Source organism: Myotis nattereri (genome assembly GCF_964212035.1).
Source record: "Myotis nattereri genome assembly, chromosome: 3".
Classification (NCBI taxonomy): Eukaryota; Metazoa; Chordata; class Mammalia; order Chiroptera; family Vespertilionidae; genus Myotis; species Myotis nattereri.
In genome coordinates, this window is record NC_138077.1 from 149,820,566 (window position 1) to 149,843,361 (window position 22,796).

At 38.9% G+C, this 22,796-nt stretch overlaps 1 protein-coding gene across 4 annotated transcripts in view; it reads right to left on the minus strand.

Annotated features, from left to right (window-relative positions):
- The window catches only part of PKN2 (protein kinase N2), a 148,949-nt gene that overhangs the window by 35,635 nt on the left and 90,518 nt on the right, over nucleotides 1-22,796 (minus strand). For 3 of the 4 annotated variants that reach the window (XM_081087819.1, XM_081087817.1, XM_081087816.1), the window contains exons 7-8: nucleotides 14,957-15,142; nucleotides 13,276-13,385 (exon numbers count right to left, since the gene is read on the minus strand). In XM_081087819.1, the coding sequence (XP_080943945.1) occupies nucleotides 13,276-13,385; nucleotides 14,957-15,142 (296 nt within the window). The remainder of the gene's footprint in view (nucleotides 1-13,275; nucleotides 13,386-14,956; nucleotides 15,143-22,796) is intronic. The other variant, XM_081087818.1, reaches the window with a different exon arrangement.

Genomic DNA, 22,796 nt, shown 5'->3' on the forward strand with positions numbered 1-22,796 from the left:
ACTCAGGGGGTTCCTTAGCCCAGCCTGTGCCCTCTTGCAGTCTGGGAGCCCTCGGGGGATGTCCCACTGACATGTGCCGTCAGTCGGACATCCTTAGTGCTGCCGAAAAGGCAGGAGAGGCTGCCGTTACCGCCACTGCACTAACCAGCCGTGAGCCCGGCTTCTGGCTGAGTGGTGCTCCCCCTGTGGGAGCACACTGACCACCAGGGGGCAGCTTCTGCATTGAGTGTCTGCCCCTAGTGGTCAGTGTGCATCATAGCGATTGGTCGTTCCGCTTTCCAGTCGATTTGCATATTAGCCTTTATTATATAGGACCAGAGGCCTGGTGCATGAAACTCAAGCACTCAGGGGGGAGGAGAGGGTCCCTCAGCCTGGCCTGTGCCCTCTTGCAGTCCGGGAGCCCTTGGGGGATGTCCGACTGCAGTGGAGGCGGAAGAAGCTCCCGCCACTGCAGCTGCACTTGCCAGCTGTGAGCCCGGCTTCTGGCTGAGCGATGCTCCCTCTGTGGAAGCGCACTGACGACCAGGGGGCAGCTCCTGCGATGAACATCTGCCCCCTGGTGGTCAGTGATGTCATAGCGACCGATTGTTCTGCTGTTTGGGTGATTTGCATATTATCCTTTTATTATATAGGATAGTTTGTCTCAGAGGACTCACATAGCCTCAAAGGAGGATATGACATGTTATTTGATAGTAGCAGAATTTACCTCAGCAAAAGAGAGGTAAAACGTGTAAATGTTACTATAGCTCCGGTATAAGTTAAAAAACAGCATCTCTGATTAAACAATATGCTCAATGTCAGCTCAGGCATGGAGGAAATTTAATGTCTCTGTGTTCCTACTCTATGACTTGTTCTATATTAAGATGCTACAATCCCCATTAAAAAGATGTTGCATGCATTTTTATCCTTTTATAGGGAGGAAAGCAACTTTTTCTATGAGAGATCATTTTCACTTTTTGCCTAAATATCTAGGTTTTTACCTCAACCTTCTTATTCATGCCCCCTTGTGAGTTATCTGATAGAAGACTTTCTTCCTTTTTTTCTTGAGAAGCAGGCCATTAAATGAAAGAATACAATGTGTTCTCCTCCACGCCTTAAGTTTTACATGGGTTGGGGCCCACATGTTGCTGCATACTCAACCACAGTGTCAAATATCAGCTTATATTTTTGATAGATTAGGATATTGACTGTGCATGGTTTAAAAGAGTTATAGTTTAACCTTTTTTAATGTAGTATAAATAATTTCTGAAAATTTGAAACCAATAAATAGTCATAATCTGGTATTCTATCTTACACCCCACCCTCTCACTGCTACTGTCATACCAATAAACGCAATCTTTCTACGATCTCAGTTGTCTACATCCTTCTCTCTGCCCATCACCTAACATTCTGACTTACTCTCTAGAGTACCTCAACATCTGACCCTTCAGCCTCACTGTTACTTCCAATCTGGTAATCCTTTTTACTGGCTTTCACTCTCTCAATGTCCTCTCTTACTCCTTCTTCTATTTATTAGTGAACATTCTCTATTACTCTGCTTTTAACAGCACTGATTCCTGATAAAATTTTCTAAGTTTCAGTTCTAAGGACAGGGCTCATTCCTGTTTCTAACAGTAATAAAGATCGTTCTCTTTTACAGTAGTAAGGTTAATCAAAATAAAATGTGAAAGGGAAAAGATATGGGTTTAGTGTACCCTCTTATCTTTTATTTCAAATTCTCATGGGGGAATTAAGCTTTTTATAACAGGAGAGCTAGGAGAATTCAGGAAAAGTTGAGAAATTACATAGCTATTTTGCTTCTAATCAACATTAATAAAGACCAAATTTTATTAAAAAAAAATATAAATAAGGTAACCTGATAAGAACAGAAAGAACACAGAACTAACAGTCAGTAAACTTCACTAAGAATCCTGGATTATACCTTAGGCCAGTGATTTTCAACCTTTTTCATGTTATGTGGAATACAAACTAATTACAAAAATTCTGTGGCACACCAAAAAAAATATTTTTTGCCAATCTGACACAAGAAATCGGTATAATTTTGATTCATTCACACAAGATGGCTATGGTTGAGTTGGCTGTTCACATATTTTCATTTGATAATCTAAGCAGTGGTTCTCAACCTGTGGGTCGCGACCCCTTTGGCGGTCGAACAACCCTTTCACAGGAGTTGCCTGGGACCATCCTGCATATCAGATATTTACATTACGATTCATAACAGTAGCAACATTACAGTTATGAAGTAGCAACGAAAATAATTTTATGGTTGGGTCACAACATGAGGAACTGAATTTAAAGGACCAGAAGGTTGAGAATCACTGAAAGGGAAAAGAGGTCAGCGCCCCTGACTAAATAGATATTGTAGGTTTTAAAAATTATTGTGGCACACTGGTTGAAAATTGCTGCCTTAGGCTAATTATTTAACCCCTAAAACATAATTTCCTTATTAATTTGCAAAATGAAGGGGCTGGATTATATCAACAATTCTCAAACTCCCATCCCGCCGGAGTGGCAAATTCCAAATAACATTTTATCCAGAATCTCAATTTAAAAAGTCTCTTTGCTATCTTCTAAGAGAATTCTGAACCCTGAACTCCCAGGAACATAATTTAAACTTTTCTAGATCATCTGATATCTGTATCATTTGTAGAATATCTTAAAACTCTAAAAAGACCTATGAATCTTTGTATCTTGAAAAGGCCAGAATCAGTACAGACAGCTTAGTTCCCAGAATGCCTTAGAAAAGAAACTTGACATTTGAGGCAACATGCTGAGCATGAACATGTCAGACAGTTTAAAATAACATTTTCTATAAATGTATTTATGAATATTTTCTATAAATAAATATCTATAAATGTAAGAGATAAAATAAAAAGTAAAAAGCACAGGAAAAAGTAAAATGTACTATGTAAACAGAAGGAGTTAGCACAATAAGGAATGTGGCTTCTGCCAAAGAAGTTTACATCAAATTAGAGACAAGTAACATGCATATCAGGAACCTAAAAGGTCTAGTTGGCCTGAGGGATGAATAGCTTTACTTAGCCATGCAGTGTTTTCAAAATTTCAAAGAGAGGATTAATCCAAGTGGGAAGAATGGAGTAGAAAAACAATTGTAGGTGAAGATTACAATTGCAAGTAAAGAACAACCAATCAACAGTTATCAGTCTTTCTAGATCTCTAACACTGTAGTTTGTGTAATTTTAAACCACTTTCTCTCTTCCAGGTTTTCATCATCTTCTACTGAGTCCTCCTCTGTGTAGCTGTTATCTACTTCATTCAAGTTATCATAAAGGAAAGAGCATCCATTTAGAACAATGGAAGTCAAGTATCATCTCTAAAATGTATTAATATGTAATTAACTACTCTGGTTCTCAGATTCCTTAATTATAAAATGATCACAAGACATTTTACTACTTTTAAATTCTATTTTTATTTTTATTTATTTTTAAAATATATTTTATTGATTTTTTACAGAGAGGAAGGGAGAGAGCTAGAGAGCTAGAAACATTGATGAGAGAGAAACATCGATCAGCTGCCTCCTGCACACTCCCCATGGAGATGTGCCCGCAACCAAGGTACATGCCCTTGACCGGAATCGAACCTGGGACCTTTCAGTCTGCAGGCCGACGCTCTATCCACTGAGCCTAACCGGTTACGGCTTAAATTCTATTTTTAAACATATAACTCTGTAACACAATAACCTGACTACAAGGGAAATCTAACCAGCCATTTTCCCTCTAACAATAAGTTTCATTTTGATAATATTGCTCATCAAAAATTCTATAATTAGCCAAGACCGGTTTGGCTCAGTGGATAGAGCGTTGGCCTGCGGACTGAAAGGTTCGATTCCGGTCGGGGGCATGTACCTGGGATGAGGGCACATCCCCAGTGGGAGATGTGCAGGAGGCAGCTGATCGATGTTTCTCTCTCGTCGATGTTTCTAACTCTCTATCTCTCTCCCTTCCTCTCTGTAAAAAATCAATAAAATATATTTATAAAAAAAAAAAATCTATAATTACTTTAAATAGGCTCTGAAATGAAAGAAAATGAGATTCAATCAATTAATTTCCCATTACCTAGCATGTTCCTCTATTATACTCAAATTTATAGTAACATGTCAAAACCCAGGGCTAAAAGAAATAACTAAATCAATGAGTGGCTACACAGGCAATGCAAAGCATTTTATATACAATACATCTCAGTTTTGAAAGAATCCCTTATAACAGTCCTGTGATGTTAATATTTTATCCCCATTTTAGAGATGGTGAAACAAGTGTCCAATAGTAAGGTTATGTAACTTGTCTACTATCAAATAACTAGTAAGTAGCAGATGGACAATAAACCCAGTCTGTTTGGCTTCAAAGCCAATGTTACAGCAAATCTACCAATCAAAAATGAATGGAGAAATAGGCAGACCTTTCCTGCACCTCCTCCCAGGGCTAGACTGGATATAAAACTGAAGTGGGGAACATACACCTGGAATTACAACGGAGGTCCAGCCAGGAGACTTATATTAAAGGACATAAAACGCCCGAGACCAGTAGGTAGGGTGAGGTCGCTAGAGGAACTGATCCAGCTTCCAGGGACCGCAGGCCGAGAGTGAGGAGGAAGCTCTGAAGCTACAGCAAAGTCTTTTCCCTCAGAAGATGAGGCCCGGAACCCTGGCTAGGCTCCATAGTCCAGAGCACCAGACCTGAGAACAGCAGCCCAGGTAACAGCTCTGAAAGGCGGCAGGGTTGCAGGACCTGGCTGAGTCTGGAGCCGGTAGGAGAGAAAGCCCCAGTTTTGTTTTTGTTTTATTCATTTGCAGCTACTCACCCGATGCTTCAGTGCAGAGGGAGGCACACACCTGAGGTGCGCCTAAGGAGAGGCTGGGGTGGGAAGCATTGCAGCGAGACATGGAAAAGCAGCAGCCAAGAATCCTGTATTTGGTCATTCATAAGCACCCAAACTGAAATGGCTATTTTCACTGAGGGGAGCTAGCCTCTCCCAGTAGCTGCAGGACAGGTGAAAATAACAACCCTACCCTAGGTGATACAGCCCGCCCTATCCTCAGGAGCCCTGCCTGCCACAGCCTGCATTTTGACTTTTCAGAGGAAACAAAAACAGAGGCCAAGTCTGCTGGTTTGAACAGTCTCCGGGAGCATCAGTGATTGGGGGAGGGGCCTTCTGCCCCATTGTCCAGGGAACATGACTGGTAGTTACTTTCCCTGCACGGGAGAGCTGATAGAAACTCCAGGTTTCCAGCTGATCCCACTGGATTGCATACAAGGATCTCTGTTCAGCCAAGGGCAGAGTAATATTTTGGGCCACTCACAGAGTAGCTCTGGGACAGGGAAACACACCCACCACATTCCCTGAAATCTGAGCAGTACTTCTTTGCCTAAAGCCTTTTCAGAAACAGACTTCTGAGTGATTAAGATTGACAACTAGGAGGAGAACCAAGATGGCGGCATAGGTTAACGCCGGAGTTTGCTGCCTTGAACAACTACTTCAAAAGTGAAACTAAAAGACGGAACGGACATCACCCAGAACCACAGGAACGCTGGCTGAGTGGAAGTCCTACAACTAGGAGGAAAGAGAAACGCATACGGACACTCAGAGGAGGCGCAGTGCTGAAGTCAAATTCTGAGGTGCGGAGTGCGTGGAGCCGGCTGGCGGCGGAGGGCGCGGTTGGCGTTTTCAATCGGGAGGGAGTCGCAGACTCTGAGCTCCAGATACAGGTGAGTCTTTAGGGACTCAGACTCAAACGGGAGAAGCGGGACTGCCTGGCTTCGGTCAGACAGAGTGCAGCTTTCTCTCCGAGGTTTGCAGCGGTCTGGGACTCAGAGAGGCAGAGCCCCTGGGAACAGGACTGAGAGCCGCCATAACTGCTCTCTCCGGCCCACCCTGTTGATCGTGTGCGACCCGCCCCGCCCAAGCCCTGCACAGAGGCATTTGCCGGATAGCCTCAGGCAAACGCCAGATTAGCACCTCCCTAGAGGACAGAAGTTCTCTCACTGCTGACACAGCTGATTCTCATAGCCACTTGGCCCAGAGGTCAAACCCCCCCTGGAATTAGCTACAACAATCAAGATTTAACTATAAGACCACGAACAAAGACCACTAGGGGGTGCACCAAGGAAGCATAACAAAATGCGGAGACAAAGAAACAGGACAAAATTGTCAATGGAAGATCTAGAGTTCAGAACCACACTTTTAAGGTCTCTCAAGAACTGTCTAGAAGCCGCCGATAAACTTAATGAGATCTACAAGAAAACTAATGAGACCCTCGATGTTATATTGGGGAACCAACTAGAAATTAAGCATACACTGACTGAAATAAAGAATATTATACAGACTCCCGACAGCAGAACAGAGGAGCGCAAGAATCAAGTCAATGATTTGAAATGCGAGGAAGCAAAAAACACCCAACCGGGAAAGCAAAATGAAAAAAGAATCCAAAAATGCGAGGATAGTGTAAGGAGCCTCTGGGACAGCTTCAGGCGTACCAATATCAGAATTATAGGGGTGCCAGAAGATGAGAGAGAGCAAGATATTGAAAACCTATTTGAAGAAATAATGACAGAAAACTTCCCTCACCTGGTGAAAGAAATGGACTTACAGGTCCAAGAAGCGCGGAGAACCCCAAACAAAAGGAATCCAAAGAGGACCACACCAAGACACATCATAATTAAAATGCCAAGAGCAAAAGATAAAGAGAGAATCTTAAAAACAGCAAGAGAAAGAAACTCAGTTACCTACAAGGGAATACCCATACGACTGTCAGCTGATTTCTCAACAGAAACTTTGCAGGCCAGAAGGGAGTGGCAAGAAATATTCACAGTGATGAATACCAAGAACCTACAACCAAGATTACTTTATCCAGCAAAGCTATCATTCAGAATTGAAGGTCAGATAAAGAGCTTCACAGATAAGGAAAAGCTAAAGGAGTTCATCACCACCAAACCAGGATTATATGAAATGCTGAAAGGTATCCTTTAAGAAGAGGAAGAGGAAGAAAAAGGTAAAGATACAAATTATGAACAACAAATATGCATCTATCAACAAGTGAATCTAAGAATCAAGTGAATAAATAATCCGATGAACAGAATGAACTGGTGATTATAATAGAATCAGGGACATAGAAAGGGAATGGACTGACTATTCTTGGGGGGGAAAGGGGTGTGGGAGATGCGGGAAGAGACTGGACAAAAATCGTGCACCTATGGATGAGGACAGTGGGTGGGGAGTGAGGGCGGAGGGTGGGGCGGGAACTGGGAGGAGGGGAGTTATGGGGGGAAAAAAGAGGAACAAATGTAATAATCTGAACAATAAAGATTTAATTAAAAAAAAAAAAAAAGATTGACAACTAGGCTGTGGCCAGATGGCTCAGTTGTCTGGAGCATCATCCTTTATACCAAAAGGCTGCAGGTTCAATTCCCCATCAGGACATATACCTAGGTTGTGGGTTTGATCCCCAATCAGAGGCAACTAACTAGCTGATGTTTTTCTCACATCAATGTTTCCCTCTCTTTCTCATTCTCTCTCTCTAAAATCAAGAAAAACATCCTTGGGTGAAAATTAAAAAATAAATAAATAAAAAATCGATACCTGGCTAACAGGCAAAGGTGGGCAGAGAAGGAGCCCAGGGAACCATGGGAAGTTTGCTGACCCATCCTTGGGCCCCATGCTGCAAACAAACCTGCATTAGAGGGCAGACTGGCCCTTTCTACTTGCAGCCAAGTCCTGTGGAGACAGGCACAAACTGTGGATTCCTTGGAGCTTCAAGCATGTTGTTGAAAGCCAAAGGAAGACAGTTTCTGACAGTGGTTAGCACCTAAGTACCTCACGAGAAGCCTAGAATTGGCAGACAGAATAGTTAGCCAGTTATCAGAAGAGCAGGATCCAAAGGGAACTCCCATGGAGCACTAAACTCTGCTGAAGCGAACACCACTTCATTTTATCTTCTTTTTTTTCCCCTCTTTCTTTTTACTTTTTTGGAATTTTCTCTTTCCTTTTGTTTCCTTTTTTAAATTTATCTTCTTTATATATCTGACTTTATTTGTTATTATTCTAGTCTCTATTGTTTTGCTCACATATCTGATTTTCCTCTTCCCTTTTTTAAAATATAATTTTAGAGAGGAAGGGAGAAGGAGAGATAGAAACATCAATGATGAGAGAGAATCATTGCTTGGCTGCCTCCTGCACCCCCCACACTGGGGACTGAGCCCACAACGCATGCATTTGCCCTGACCAGGAATCCAACCTGACCTCCTGGTTCATAGGTGTATGCTCAACCACTGAGCCATGCCGGCTGGGCTCCTCTTTCCTTTTCCTACTCAATATTTTTTTTTCTTTCTCTCTTTTCCTTTTCTATCTGCTTTCTCCTCTATTTTGCTTTTCATACTTTTTTCTTTCCTTTTCTTCCTCCTTTATTTTGGAAATGGGTAGGGTCACTAGGCCTGGCTGGTGATCAGGGCCAATCAGGGCCTTCCGGCTGCCGGCCGGGGCCTTCCTTCCAGCTGCTGGCCAGGGCATTCCTGCTGGCTGCTGGCTGGGGCCTCCCTTCTTTGGCTGCCAGCCAGGGCCTTCCTTTGTTCCACGCCACCCCCTGGTGGTCAGCCCACATCATAGTGAGCAGTTAGTCTCCCGGTCACACTCCCGTGGGGACAATTTGCATATTAGGCTATGTATATATATGTTTTCCTTCCCTAATTCCCCCAATTCTTTATTCTTAATTTTCATTATTTCAGCTCTGCACCTACATATTCCTTTTTCTCCCCCCACTTTTATTGTTTCTTTTGTGTGTGTGTGTGTGTGTGTGTGTGTGTTTATTTTGTTGTTTTTGTCCTCATTTTTTTTCCTTCTATCATGCTTGTACTCCTTTCTCTTTCCTAATTCTCTCTTCTCTGATGGTTGCTTTTATTGTTACTGTAGAGGTCTTGTATATGTTTTTGTTTTGTTTCTTTTGTTTCACATTTTGTTGTGTTGCATTTTGTTCTGTTCTGTTCTGTCAGCACCTCCACAACAGCTCGCATGACAGGGGTGAGCTATATAATTAGCCAACCTGAGAGGAGATTCCATCCATGAACGGGACAATAACATTCAAGACCGAACTACAACAGGAGAACCCAATTAACTCACGCAAAGGTCTTTTCTAGAGCACCCAGCTCAGGAGATCTAAGAGACTGCACCACTGACCACCCCACAAAATCTGGGAGGCAGAGCAGTTTGATCTAATACATAGAAACAAATACAAAGGGATAACAAAAATGGGAAGACAAAGAAACAACACCCAAATGAAAGAAAAGGAGGAATCAACAGAAAAGGAACTATCTGAAACGGAGGCAGCAATTTTCAGATAAAGAATTCAAAGTAACGGTAATATAGGTGCTCAAACAATTCGGTGAGAACTACAAACAACTTAATGAGAATTATAAGGGACTTAAAGAGAGCTACACTCCACTTGTCCAAAGTGGACATACAGAAGGCCAAGCAACATATGAAAAAATGCTCAAAGTCACTAATCATCCAGAGATACAAATTAAAATGACAATGGGGTATCGTCTCATTCTCTCATGAACAAATGGCTATCATCAACAAATCAATAAAAGGTAAGTGCTGGCAAGGATGTGGAGAAAAGGGAACCCTAGTACACTGCTGGTGGGAATACAGACTAGTGCAGATATTGTAGAAAACAGTATGGAGTTTCCTCAAAAAATTAAATATGGAACTGCCATTTGACCCAGTGTTCCCATTTCTAGCAATATATCCTAAGAAGCCCAAAACACCAATCAGAAAGAATGTATGGACCCCTATGTTCACAGCAACACAATTTACAATAGCTAAGATTTTGAAACAGCCCAAGTGCCCATGAGCAGATGAGTGGATAAAACAACTATGGTACATTTACACCATGGAATACTACGTGGGTATAAAAAAGAAGGAACTCTTGCCATTTGCAACAGCATGGATGGACCTGGAGGGTATTATGCTAAGCAAAATAAGCCAGTCAGAAAAAGATAAGTATCACATGATCTCACTCATATGTTGAATCCAATGAACAAAATAAACTGATGAACAAAATAGACCCAGAGACAAAGAAGCATGAAACATACTGACAAATTTCAGAGGGAAGACAGGAGGTTGGGGGGGATGGGGGAAGAGATAACTGGGAACTTATATGCATATATGCATAGCCTATGGACACAGATAATGTGGTGAAGACCTGGGGGAAAGGGGAGAGCAGGTTCAGGGTGTCATTGGGAAAATAAACAAAGGGGGGATCTGTAGTACTTTCAATAATAAAGATATTTTTTAAAAATGAATGGAACCCTAGCTGGTTTGGATTAGTGGATAGAGTGCTGGCCTGTGGACTGAAGGGTCCTGGGTTCAATTCTGGTCATGGGCACATGCCGGGGTTGTGGGTTCGATCCCAGTAGGGAGCATGCAGGAGGCAATTGATCAGTGATTCTCTCTCATCACTGGTGTTTCTCTCTCTCTCTCTCTCTCTCTCTCTCTCTCTCTCTCTCTCCCTTCCTCTTTGAAATCAACAAAAATATTTTTTAAAAAATGAAAACTCTATGAAACATTTTATGGTCATAAATATTTCTATGTATAAACAGTTTAGAAAGAAGATGCAAATATAAGAAGATATGAAGACTATACCTAAGCACACTGACAACCTTAATTGTATTTCTGTCTCTGGTAGACTTGACTGAATTATATTGGTCTAAGTATTTAAACAGCTAATTTATAGCATGTAAAACACTATTTCTCCTCCTGCCCTGAAAGAGAAATTATCAGAATTGAAAAATATCTTAGAAGTGTAGCCTTTGTAATATAAGAAATCCCTTAAAGTCTCTCTTATAAATTGCTCACTCAAACTTTAATAAAGAATTTATTATTTCCTATAGCACCTCATTTCATTTTTAAATAGTATTATTCTTTGTACTGAAATGAAATCTGCCATCCATTGACTTTTGCTTTGTCCTCCACAGGCACAAAGCATACAGTCAACCCAAGGATAGAACATGTACTACCGCTTACTACTTACTTGGCCTTTCTCCAAGCCGTTAGCAAACACTGCTACTGGATCAGTATAATTTCCTCTGAAAACCAGAATGCATAAGCTCTAGAAAGTCACTACCAATCGATTAGAGCTGACACACACAAACGGAAATCTCGTTATCCTTAGTCTAATTATTTTTGCACATGTTTCTTTTAACTTTAAAAATAGTTATCAAAGCTGTTAAATCTCTTCTTTAACAGACTTAAAAATCCCATTTTTTTTCATTTGTTCCATATGTAACAGGATTTTCATCATCTCACCATTCCAGCATTCTTTACTGAATAACCTTTTATAATGCTTATCTGATCGAAGATATGATCTGATCCAACTCAAAGATTTTTTATTGCTCTTTGGCAAGCCTTCTTTCTCCTCCTAACTTTGGGATACTGCTTATGACCTGATAGGTAGACCTTTGTTTTCTTACTTATAAAATCTTTCCAATTATGGGTTAGTAACTATTTTTATTGGCTTCTACAGTCCATGATATCAGATCATTTGTCACAGGCAATTCAGATGATGTCAACTCCCCTACTGAAAGCCCCTCAACTGTCTTCCAATACATAGCCTGTAAAGACCCTAGCAATCTGGCACCTACCTATAGTTGCTATTTTACTTCGCAATGATGATTTTTATTCTGACAACACATCAAGTTCTCTACCTTGGAGGGAGGGGACGTATGCTTTGTATCTTCTGCTAGGAACACTGTCACTGGATCTCTAAGTCTGGCTACGTTTCACCCATCAGGTCTCAGGTTAAATGTAGCCTTCTCAAAGAGACTTTCCCTAATTACTCTATTCAAGTTAGCCCCTCTCTTATTTAATTACACCATCCCACTTACTTCCTTCATTGCACTTGTATACTAAAAAAAAAAAAAAATTGTTTGCTATTAATCTTCATTCATTAGAATTTAAGGTCCATAAATTAAGGAAATTGAACTATCTTGATTAAGTATCACCAGCATGTAGAATGATGTTTGGCATAGAACAGAAAATCAGTGATTATTAAGATTATGAGTTCCATGACAGCAGTGAGTATATATTATCTCTGTAAACTAGAACTAGTAAAATGCCTGGTACATGTAAGATGGTCAATAAATATTTGTGAAATAAATGGAGTGATCTTATCCACTTGGCATTCACTAATCAGAAGACTTCCATATACACATATTTGAACCAAGAAAAGCAATGATGAGGGGCCTGATTAGGATGCTGGTTGTGAGGATTAAAAAAAAATTATAAATTTCAGAGGAAAATATTTTAAAAGTAGAAGCTAGAGCAGTAACTGCCACTTCATATCATCATTAAGAATTATAAATCATAAGTATTAATATATATAATTTAAAAAACAACATATGTACCATCAATCTGAATACTAAATGATAAAAAACTTAATATCTTTTTTACATTTTAGATAAAATCATGATTAAATTTTATATTTTCTTCCATTCTCCAATGGATATATTAGAATTAAATAATAAAGTTATTTATCATCATGGATTTATTTTTTAAACCTCTTCTAAGGATTATGTTTTTGTTATTGATTTTAGAGAGAGAGGAAGGTATATATATATATAGAGAGAAACATTGATGTGAAAAAGAAACATTGATCAGCTGCCTCTTGTACACACCCCAACTGGGGATCAAACCTGCAACCTGAGTATGTGCCCTGATTGATCAAACCAGCAACCTTTCAGGTACGGGACAACACTCCAACCGAGTTGCACCAGCCAGGGCTCAGCATGAATTTAAATTTACTGTAGGATAAGCTAACCTCTATGGCTACAGATTGCATTCTAGCCATTCACATCATTTAAGAAAGCCACTGATACACATGGAGGGCTGGATGACTAAACATAATAGCTCGTCTCAAATCCAGCTTTGATAATATAACCCAGAAGCGGTGGGTCAGAAGAATCACCTTAGTGTTTAGAGAGTGCATTATTAACATAAAATATATTTCAATATTAGATCTCACCTGGTTGTCAATCTTAAAGGTTAACACAAACTACACATTTTCAAATCACTACGCAAATGAAAGCTACAGCAGCAATCTGATATTCACCTCTATCTTTAGGTAGATTTAGGTATAATTCAACAGATGACAAATGTCAAGAATATAGGTTTTTTAATTCTATTAAAAATAAAACTTCTGTCTTATGAAACATAAATTTTATGTTCAAAATGAATATAAGGAAAATTCAAGTAAAAAGTTTCTCATCTTACCCTGTCTAGTTCCAGTGTAAACTTCTGGTCCCATGACTGATTGGAAATGGGTTTCCAGCTTGTTTGACCAACCACAGTATTATCTAGCTTCAAAACTGCACAGACATCATCTGTAATTACAATTTATAAACTTGCTTAAATATTTTAAAACATTTAAAATAGAGGTAGCACTGTTTAATAGAAATAAAAGTTTTCCAATCCTTCGAAAATAAAGTTTTTCTTACTCAATACTGAAGCTTCTGAATCTTAAATAGCTAGTTTTATATATACATACACTACTACACACTCCCAAATGATCCTGTTTGACAAAAACAAAAATACCAACTTCTGTCTATTTTATTTATATTAGAATGTAATTAAAAGGGTGAACAAGTGACCATTAGCTGTCTGCCACAATGTATGTATATGTTTGTAGAGCTGACCACTGAACATGTGAGGGTGTTGAACCCCTGTGAAGACAAAAATCTGCATAACTTTTGACTCTCCCCAAACTTAACTACTAACAGGTTACTGCTGACAGGAAGTCTTACCAATAATATGAACAAAGAACACACATTTTGTATGTTAAATGTATTGTGCACTGTATTCTTACAATAAAGTAAGCTAGAAAAAAGAAAATATTTAAAAACCATGAGAAAGTACATTTACAGTACTGTACATATTTATTGAAAAGAATCTGCAGATAAGCAGACTTGAATAATTCAAATTTGTATTGTTCAAGGGTATACAAATAGCCATCATCCAGTTTGTCTCCCTTTATATTTGCTATGTATAGTTGTTACCTTAGACATTTTAAATTTTCACATTTTTCCTAAAGTCTCTCTCTACCTACAGGAAAACAAAGACATATTCAGACGAGATCAGGCGCGTTCAGGGTGGGATGGCCGTAGACTACAAAGACATATTCATCTTTGTTCTCTGTGCTGGGTGAAAATGTCATGTGCCTTTCTCTCTAGTTATACATTTATATCATTTTATAATTATACTTTTGATTGATTTTAGAAAGAGAAAGGGAGAAACATCCATTTGTTGTTTCACTTATTTATGCATTCATTGGTTCTTTCTTGTTTTGTCCTGACCAGGGATAGAACCCACAACCTTGGCGTACTGGGATGATGTTCTAACTAAGCTATCTGGACAGGGCTATAATTATACTTTAGAATGTCTCCAAATACTTCACAAACCTGTTATATTTTACTATTACCATCTTCACCTGCTCCCCCATTTCAATATACTACTGGATAGTGGGCTACTATTTTAGTAAACACGTTTGTCCAGTGGTTAGTTATCAAAGTTCAATGTTAGTTTAGAAGTGCCACTGTATCAGTAAAAGAATCAAGATGTGACAAGTCCCACAGCCTCTGTACAATTTTAGTTTGGAGTGGAGAGTGATATCTAATATTTCATTCTTCCAAAAGAATTAATGCTATACCGTATGTCATTCAGTTTTCTAATTAATGCTATGTCATTCAGTTTTCTAACGTTTTCAATAAAGTAAATTTTGTTGCCTTTTTTCATGTTCCTGTCATTATAGCTTTTAAAATTAGACTATGAAAAGCATTATTTTAACGGGTTTTTTTTGGTCCAACTTCGACTCTCCCCATTCTACTGTGTCCCCAATGCTGAGTTCGTTGTTCTTTAATTAGTTATATATGATTTTTAAAAAATCTAGTTACTGAACTGGATAAGTCATCGGTTTTTAGGAGGTTTCGACTACTTCCACTTTTACTTTTGCTCGTTCTGCTCATGAAAGATGATCTGGTTTCACTTGGACTCCAACCAGGTAGTGCAACTGATGTTGCTTTTGACCGTCCAGGGACATTTTCTAGGATATCTTGACAGCCCATAAGACGAACTTCCAAAGTACCTGTTAGCATAAAAAAATATCAAATAAGAACATTAATTCTATTTTTTAAAAGCTTTATTGTTGAAATTATTACATAGGTCCTCCTTTTCCCCCCAAACCTTTTCCAGCCCACTCCCATCCTAAGAACATTAATGCTTAATATATAAAATTCAGCCCTAACCGGTTTGGCTCAGTGGATAGAGCGTCAGCCTGTGGACTGAAGGGTCCCAGGTTCTATTCTGATCAAGGGCATGTACCTTGGTTGCGGGCACATCCCCAATAGGGGACGTGCAGGAGGCAGCTGATCGATGTTTCTCTCTCATCGATGTTTCTAACTCTCTATTCCTCTCCCTTCCTCTCTGTAAAAAATCAATAAAATGTATTTAAAAAAAAAATTCAGTCTTTGTTAGCTATTTAAAAATGGGGAGGTGGGAGGGGCTGGCTGAGGGGGAGGAGAGACCTGTAAAATAGCAAAATCTCTTCTCCCAGAGGATCTGTGGTATAACTATCATCTTTCTTATTTTAATTAAAGAAACCTATTGAAAAATCTTAAGGCAACTATATGAAATTTTATAGAAAAAACAGTACCTCCTGATATGTAGGGCATAAAACAAGTTATATAAACTTCCTGTGTATCTGAATACTCACTTATAGAATTACATGGAAGAATTACAGAATAATATGGATAGAACATGTGGGAGGGGAAACACATAGCTAATATGCCTATTAAAATAAACATACAGAAATTAGAAATTTGACCATGAATAACAGCTGTGTTTAATAGTTATATAGTTAACACAGAAAAGGACTTTACAGGTTTATTTTGCATAAATAAATGGGTTTCTGTTCTATATGAAGATGTAAAATAACATCTTTCCATTCTAATAGTTTAGTCAAATAATTATGGTGTGTAATTATCTAAGCACAAAGTAATTGCAATTTCCTTAGGCAAATAAATACTAATGGTGTTCAAAATGAAAATGAGGAACTGTTAGGGCACCTGGAGTTACGGCTTTGTCATAATTTGGGCTAGACATAGTGTACTAAGATTTAAAAATGATGCTTTAGTGCTCGCTTCGGCAGCACATATACTAAAAATGATGCTTTAGGCCCTAGCCGGTTTGGCTCCCTGGATAGAGCGTTGGCCTGGGGACTGAAGGGTCCCAGGTTTGATTCCAGTCAAGGGCATGTACCTTGGTTGCAGGCACATCCCCAGTAGGGGGTGTGCGGGAGGCAGCTGATTGATGTTTCTCTCTCATCGATGTTTCTAGCTCTCTATCCCTCTCCCTTCCTCTCTGTAAAAAAACAGTAAAATATCTATTTTTAAAAAATGATGCTTTAGTATTAAAATTTTGGATACTGCACATAGAATAACACTTTAGGAAGAGTACTTCTTCCTGGTAAAAGCTGTCCCAATAAACTTAAATAATTAAAGATTAATTTTATTTAAAGTTTTTAAATATCTAAAAGTAACCAAAGGGCTTTTAACAGAGTAAAAAAGCCTGGATTTGCCTTCAACTCAAACAACTAACAAAATCAAGACAAAATATTTGGGGGAAAAAGTATTAAAATACTGGATTTCAGGCAATGAAAATCAGTGATCCCTAAGAGATGGGAAACAAATGAGATGAACTCTAAGACTGATTCAGCTTACTGCCTTGAGAATATCCAGGATACAGCGCAGGGACAGAGAATCTCAGGTGGAGCCAAATGGACTACCTGAGTTAAGGAGACAGAACTGAGACTGAAATGACCCAGGCAACTAGAGTTCATAGAAGACAGCTGGCCAGAGACAAAACTCCTTGGATTTACAGAGGGTTCCTCTGATCAAGTATTCAGTCTTGACCCAGTAGTAGCGAATAATTACTCTTGGACTAAACAATGCTCTGGTCCCACACAACGAATCTTAAAGCAATCCCCAAAATACTAAACTGTTTCCAAGTAATTTAACTGTGACCTAGCACAAAGCTCAAGAATATCTACAGAATTACACAAATATCCAGCACTCAACAAGCTAAAATTCAAAATGTCTGGCATCTAAGCAGAGATTACCAACTGTATTTGTTTTCTACTGCTGCATTTTCAATGACCACAAACTTAATTTGAACCAATACCCATTTATTTTCTCACAGTTCTGTGGGTCAGAGTCTGTGGGCTGCTCTGCACTTTCTGCTAAAGATCTCATAAGGCCGAAATCATTGTCTTCCAGACAAGGCTCTTATCTGGAAGCTCTGAAGAAAAATCTGCTTCCAAGCTCATTCAGGCTGTTGCAGAATCCAGTTTCTAGTATCCATAGGACTGGGGAAGCTCTTTTCTTGCTGGCTAACAGCTAGGGAACGTTTTCAAGTTCTAGTAGCCACCTGTATTACTCCTCATGTGGCCCCCTCCTTTGTGAGCCAGCAATGGCACATCAAATTCTTCTCATGATTCAGATTTCTCTGATTTCCTCTCTGCCATCAGTGTCTGAAAATTCTCTGCTTTTAAGGAGCTCATGTGATTATATTAGGCCTACCAGATAATTTTCCTTTACATTAACTCAAATTCGACTGATTTAAAAGTAAATAAACAAATATAACAAATTAGTAGTACCATAATCACATAAGTGAAAACAACCCAAATAGCAATGGCAGGTGAATGGATAAACAAATTTTGGTATATTCACAAAACTGAATACTAATAATAAACAGAAAAAATTATTAATTCACACAATATAGATGAAAATCAAAATAATTATTCAGAGTGAACACGAACAGATTACCCCAGCAAAGAAAATGGAATATACTGTGATTCCATTAACTGACTGACTGATTGATTTCAGAGAGGGAGAAACATCAATAATGAGAGAGAATCATTGATTGGCTCCCTCTTGCATTCCCCACACTGGGGATCAAGCCTGTAACCCAGGCATTCTTAACCGGAATCGAACCCGGAAACTTTCAGTCTGCAGGCCCACACTCTATTCACTGAGCAAAACCAGCTAGCGCTATTGTGATTCCTTTTACATAAAATTCTACAAAATGCAAACTAATATGGAGTGACAGAAAACAGATCAGTGATTGCCTTGGCGCAGTTATGGATAAGGAGAGCATGAGAAGAGCAGCAAAGATGGATTACATGAAGCATGTGAAGACACTTTTGGGGACATAGTAATTATCTTGATTGTGGTGATGGTTTCACAACTTTAAATATGACAAAACTTATCAAATTATAGCTTTTAAATATGTGTAGTTTATTGTATGTCAATTATACCTCAATAAAACTATTCTAATAACTGGACGTTGATTATTGTGGCACAACCACATAGCTTTACTAAAAATCAGAAAATAGTATGCTTAAAATGAGTGAATTCTATGGTATGTAAATTATGTTTCAATAAAGCTGCTAAGAGAGGAGTGGAGGAAGTTCCAATCTTCTGTTTGGTTGGCTATGCAAATCTTATCTAATGTAAAATGTTAAGGCAGATTAAGTATAATGGATTCCATTTTAATTTTAGTTCAAAAGAAACAATTTGTATTTCTGTGTTTTATTTGCTTTTTTGTTGTTAAACTGGAACACTTAGCTCATTTTCAGTGTAAATGCTCAGCTGTAAAAGTAATCCTGGGGAAACTAAAAACATCTGGTTACTACCTCAAACCCTGGTAGCTTATTAAATATTTTAGTAATTTCAATATTAGGAGATAACAATGCTCAACACCTGCTTTCATTTAGGAAAAAAGAAATCTAGAGGGATTTAAGATCTTTATTAAGCATCTAGAAGTTTCTTTCTTTTATGAGGTAATACAATTGCAATTTCATATAACCATATTAGAAATAGCTTTAAATTACATTTTTTTACTTTTATAACCCATAATATAAAATATTTAAAACAAGCAACTCCAAGAAGTAAATGTTTATTTTCATAAGCAGTACCTATGAATTCCATTAGAACAAGTAAATGCATTTTTATTTTAACTTTCTGGAAAAACTACTTTATATAAAAAATTACATTTTACTAAATTCAACATTTAATCTTGGTACAAGTAGCATTTTTTAATTTTGAGGAAATCTTCTTTTATAAAAACTATTCAATGTCTCAAAATGTGGACCTAAAAGATTCAATTACACATTATATCACAGCAGCAACAAATAGGTGAGTACAGTATTATAATCATACAACCACAAAATGAACCAGACAACAAATGAGACAAACAATACATTATAGCATTCAGTGAAAACTCAGGATGGTAAATGTTCTTACTAATCCTTCATCATGTCTACTCCTTTATTTACACCAATACTATGTCTCTTCCCAGTTACCTCATATTTAGTGGAATTTTTCTACAAAAGTATCTGTATTAAGAATTCAGATACTTCTCTTAGACTGCCGATTTATATCACTTTGAGTAAAGTTCAACTTCAAGAATAAAGAAAAGTAAAAGAATTAAAAAGAAATTAAAGAATTGGGGAGAAGAGCCAACCAGAATAGGAAAGGGAAAAAATTTCTAGCTATATCCGCTGATTTTCTAAAACATGGCTTTATTACTTTTCTAGAACTAGTAATTTTCAAATGTTAGAAAACCATATTTTAATCATTCAGAAATTCTTGAGTATTAATGTGTTCATTACTAAACCATAAGATAGTAAAACTTAGATAATTATTGTCCTTGTCTTTTTATTGTAAAATATTTACCAAGTTCAGTAGAGCTCCCTTATCCATAGTTTCGCTTTCCAGTTTCAGTTACCCATGGTCAACCTCAGTCTGAATATGCTAAATGAAAAATTCCAGAAATAAACAACTCATAAGATTTAAACTGTGTGCTGTTCTGAGTCACATGATGAAATCTCGCACTATCCTGCTCCTTCCTGCCTGGGACATGAATCATCCCTCTGTCCAGTGTATCCACGGTGTAGAAGCTACCCGTCCCTTAGTCACGTTGCAGCTGTCTCAGTTATCAGATCTATTTGTCATATCACAGTGCTTGTATCTTAGTAACCCTTATTTTACTTAATGGCCCCAAAGTACAAGAGTAGTGATGCTGGCAATTTGGAGAAGCCAGAGAAGCCATAAAGTGTGTTAACGAGAAGGTGAAAATTTTTGACTCAATAAGGAAAGAAAAAATATTTTACACTAAGGTTGCTAAGATCTACTGTGAAACAAAGTTCTATCTGTGACATCGTGAAGGACAAAGAAATTCTTGCTAATTTTGCTGCTCTACCTCAAACTGCAAAAGTTACAGCCACGGTGTATATTAAGTGCTTATAAATATGATGGAAAAGGTGTTAAATTTGGGGGTGAAAGCATGAATAGAAAACAGGTTCTGACTGACAGCAGCATGTTGCACCATAAAGTAATGAGCCTACATGAAGACTTCAGTAAAGGACCCCCTGAAATGAGTGACACCAAGCCATTATTTGCCAAGTAAGTGATGGTTATGCACATTCAGGAAAAGGTTTGGGATTTTATCATCTAATATCATCACAAGAAAAAAAGTGAGAGAGACCACATTCACAAACTTTTATTACATTATATTACAGTTGTTCTATTTTAATACTACTATTGTTAATCTCTTGACCTCACACCAACTCTTTGGTGGGAGGACCAATGCTCTAACCACTGAAACCACCAGCCAGGGTGTATGTTTGTATTCTTGATGTTATCCCAGAGGCTGCTTACTTAGTCTCTGTTTCCCTTATTTATTTTTTACAACAATAAATGTTTATTGATGTACAGACATTTTGGGAGCCCAGAGACCAGATATAAACATAAAAACAGGTATCAGCTATCACAAATATCAGAAATTACAAGTGTAAGGCAAGCACAGGAATCAGAATCTTCCTGCCAATAAGTTCCCAAAGCCTAGTGCACAAACATGAATCATGTCTCTCTGGTTTGAACCAACAAGATCCCTCCCAAAAACCTGGCTTTAGTAGAGCTCAAAAAGAAATTCTCATAAATGTCCTTAAAGTATCAAATCAGGCATCAAATGCAAACCATTTCAATTCCATTAAATTTTACCTCCTGTTTGATTTTACTTTTAATTAGGACCATATACATTTAGGCGTATTGATGAAATTATTTTTTATCATTATAAATATCTTCTTTTTTTCTAAAACTCTTCAACTTGCAGTTTATTTGGTCTGTTTTTAGTAGAGTTATACCATTCTTTCCATGCGTAAGTTACTTAGTGAATGTTTTCCATTCCTTTATTTTCAACCTGTTTGCTTTATCTAACAGTTAAAGTGAAATGTTTTACAGATGTATATATATATATATACACCTCTCCTATCTAATAAAAGACAAAAAGGGTAATTGACGGTACCTTCGTTACACTTCCCATTGGCTAATCAGGGCGATATGCAAATTAACTGCCAACCAAGATGGCGGCAGGCAGCCATGCAGCTGAAGCAAGCAGGAGGCTTGCTTGCTCCAGTGATGGAGAAAGCCAAGGCTCCCCACCTGCCACGGCCCAGCTCTGAACTCCGAAAGCAACAAAGTTTCAATTATAGAAGCTAAACAAATCTCAGATACCTGCTTTCAGCCAGCCATGGCAAAGGAGCCGGCTCTTAGCTCCAGTGACAGCAACAAAGTTTCAATTATAGAAGCTAAACAAACCCCAGATACCTGCTTCAGCAGGCTGTGGCCTCAGAGCTTCAGCAAGCAGGAGCCAGCTCTAAGCTCCAATGACAGCAACAAAGTTTAAATTATAGAAGGTAAATAAATCCCAGAATTAAAAAAAAACACGGAGAAACCAAGCTGGCAGTATAGGTAAACAACGGAGATTGCAGCCTCGCACAACCACTTTGAAAATACAACTAAAAGACGGAACGGACATCATCTAGAACCAGGAAGGCTGGCTGAGTGGAAATTCTACAACTAGAAGTAAAGAGAAAAGCATACCGAGAATCAGAGGAGGTGCAGTGCAGAAATATAATACAAAGGTGCGGAGGTGCATGTGGAGAGGGCTGGCGGCTGAGGACATGATTGTCTTTTTCAATCGGGAGGGTGTCTCAGGCTCTGAGCTCCAGTTACGGGCGAGTCTCTGGGGACCCAGACTCATATGGGAGAAACTGGACTGTCTGGCATCGGTCGGAACTCAAGGGCAGCTTTCTCTCGGAGGCACTAGCAGCGATTGCCAGGACCTCTGAAGGCAGGACTGAGAGCAGCCATAACTGCTTGCTCTGCCCGCCCTGTTGATCCCCTAGGACCCCGCCCCACCCAAGCCGTGCACGGAGGCTTTTGCATATGAAAGCCCCGGCCCTTTGTAATCTGAAAATTGCTTAACAAATTGCAGCTGCCCCAAGGCCCCAGGGAAACTTGCATCGCTTTACAGCTGGCTTCTGCTGGGTAGCCTCAGGCAGAGGCTAGATTAGAATCTCCTTAGATCCAAGAGCCAGTGTACCCAGTGGTCAGAGTGGGACCATCCAATTAAAACTCCTCAGATCCATAAGGCACACACTAAGGGGGCAGACTCAGTGAGCACCAAAGCCCCACTGAAGCAAATCTTGCCCCATAAGTGTGTCTTCAGCACTGAAGTTCTCCCACCATAGACACAGCTGATTCTCATAGCCAATTGGCCTGGGGGTCAAATCCTCCCAGTGTTACCTACAGCAATCAAGGCTTAACTACAACAAGACTGTGCACAAAGCCCAAAAGGGGGTGCACCAAGAGTGTCCACCTCAGGTAATTGGGGATACT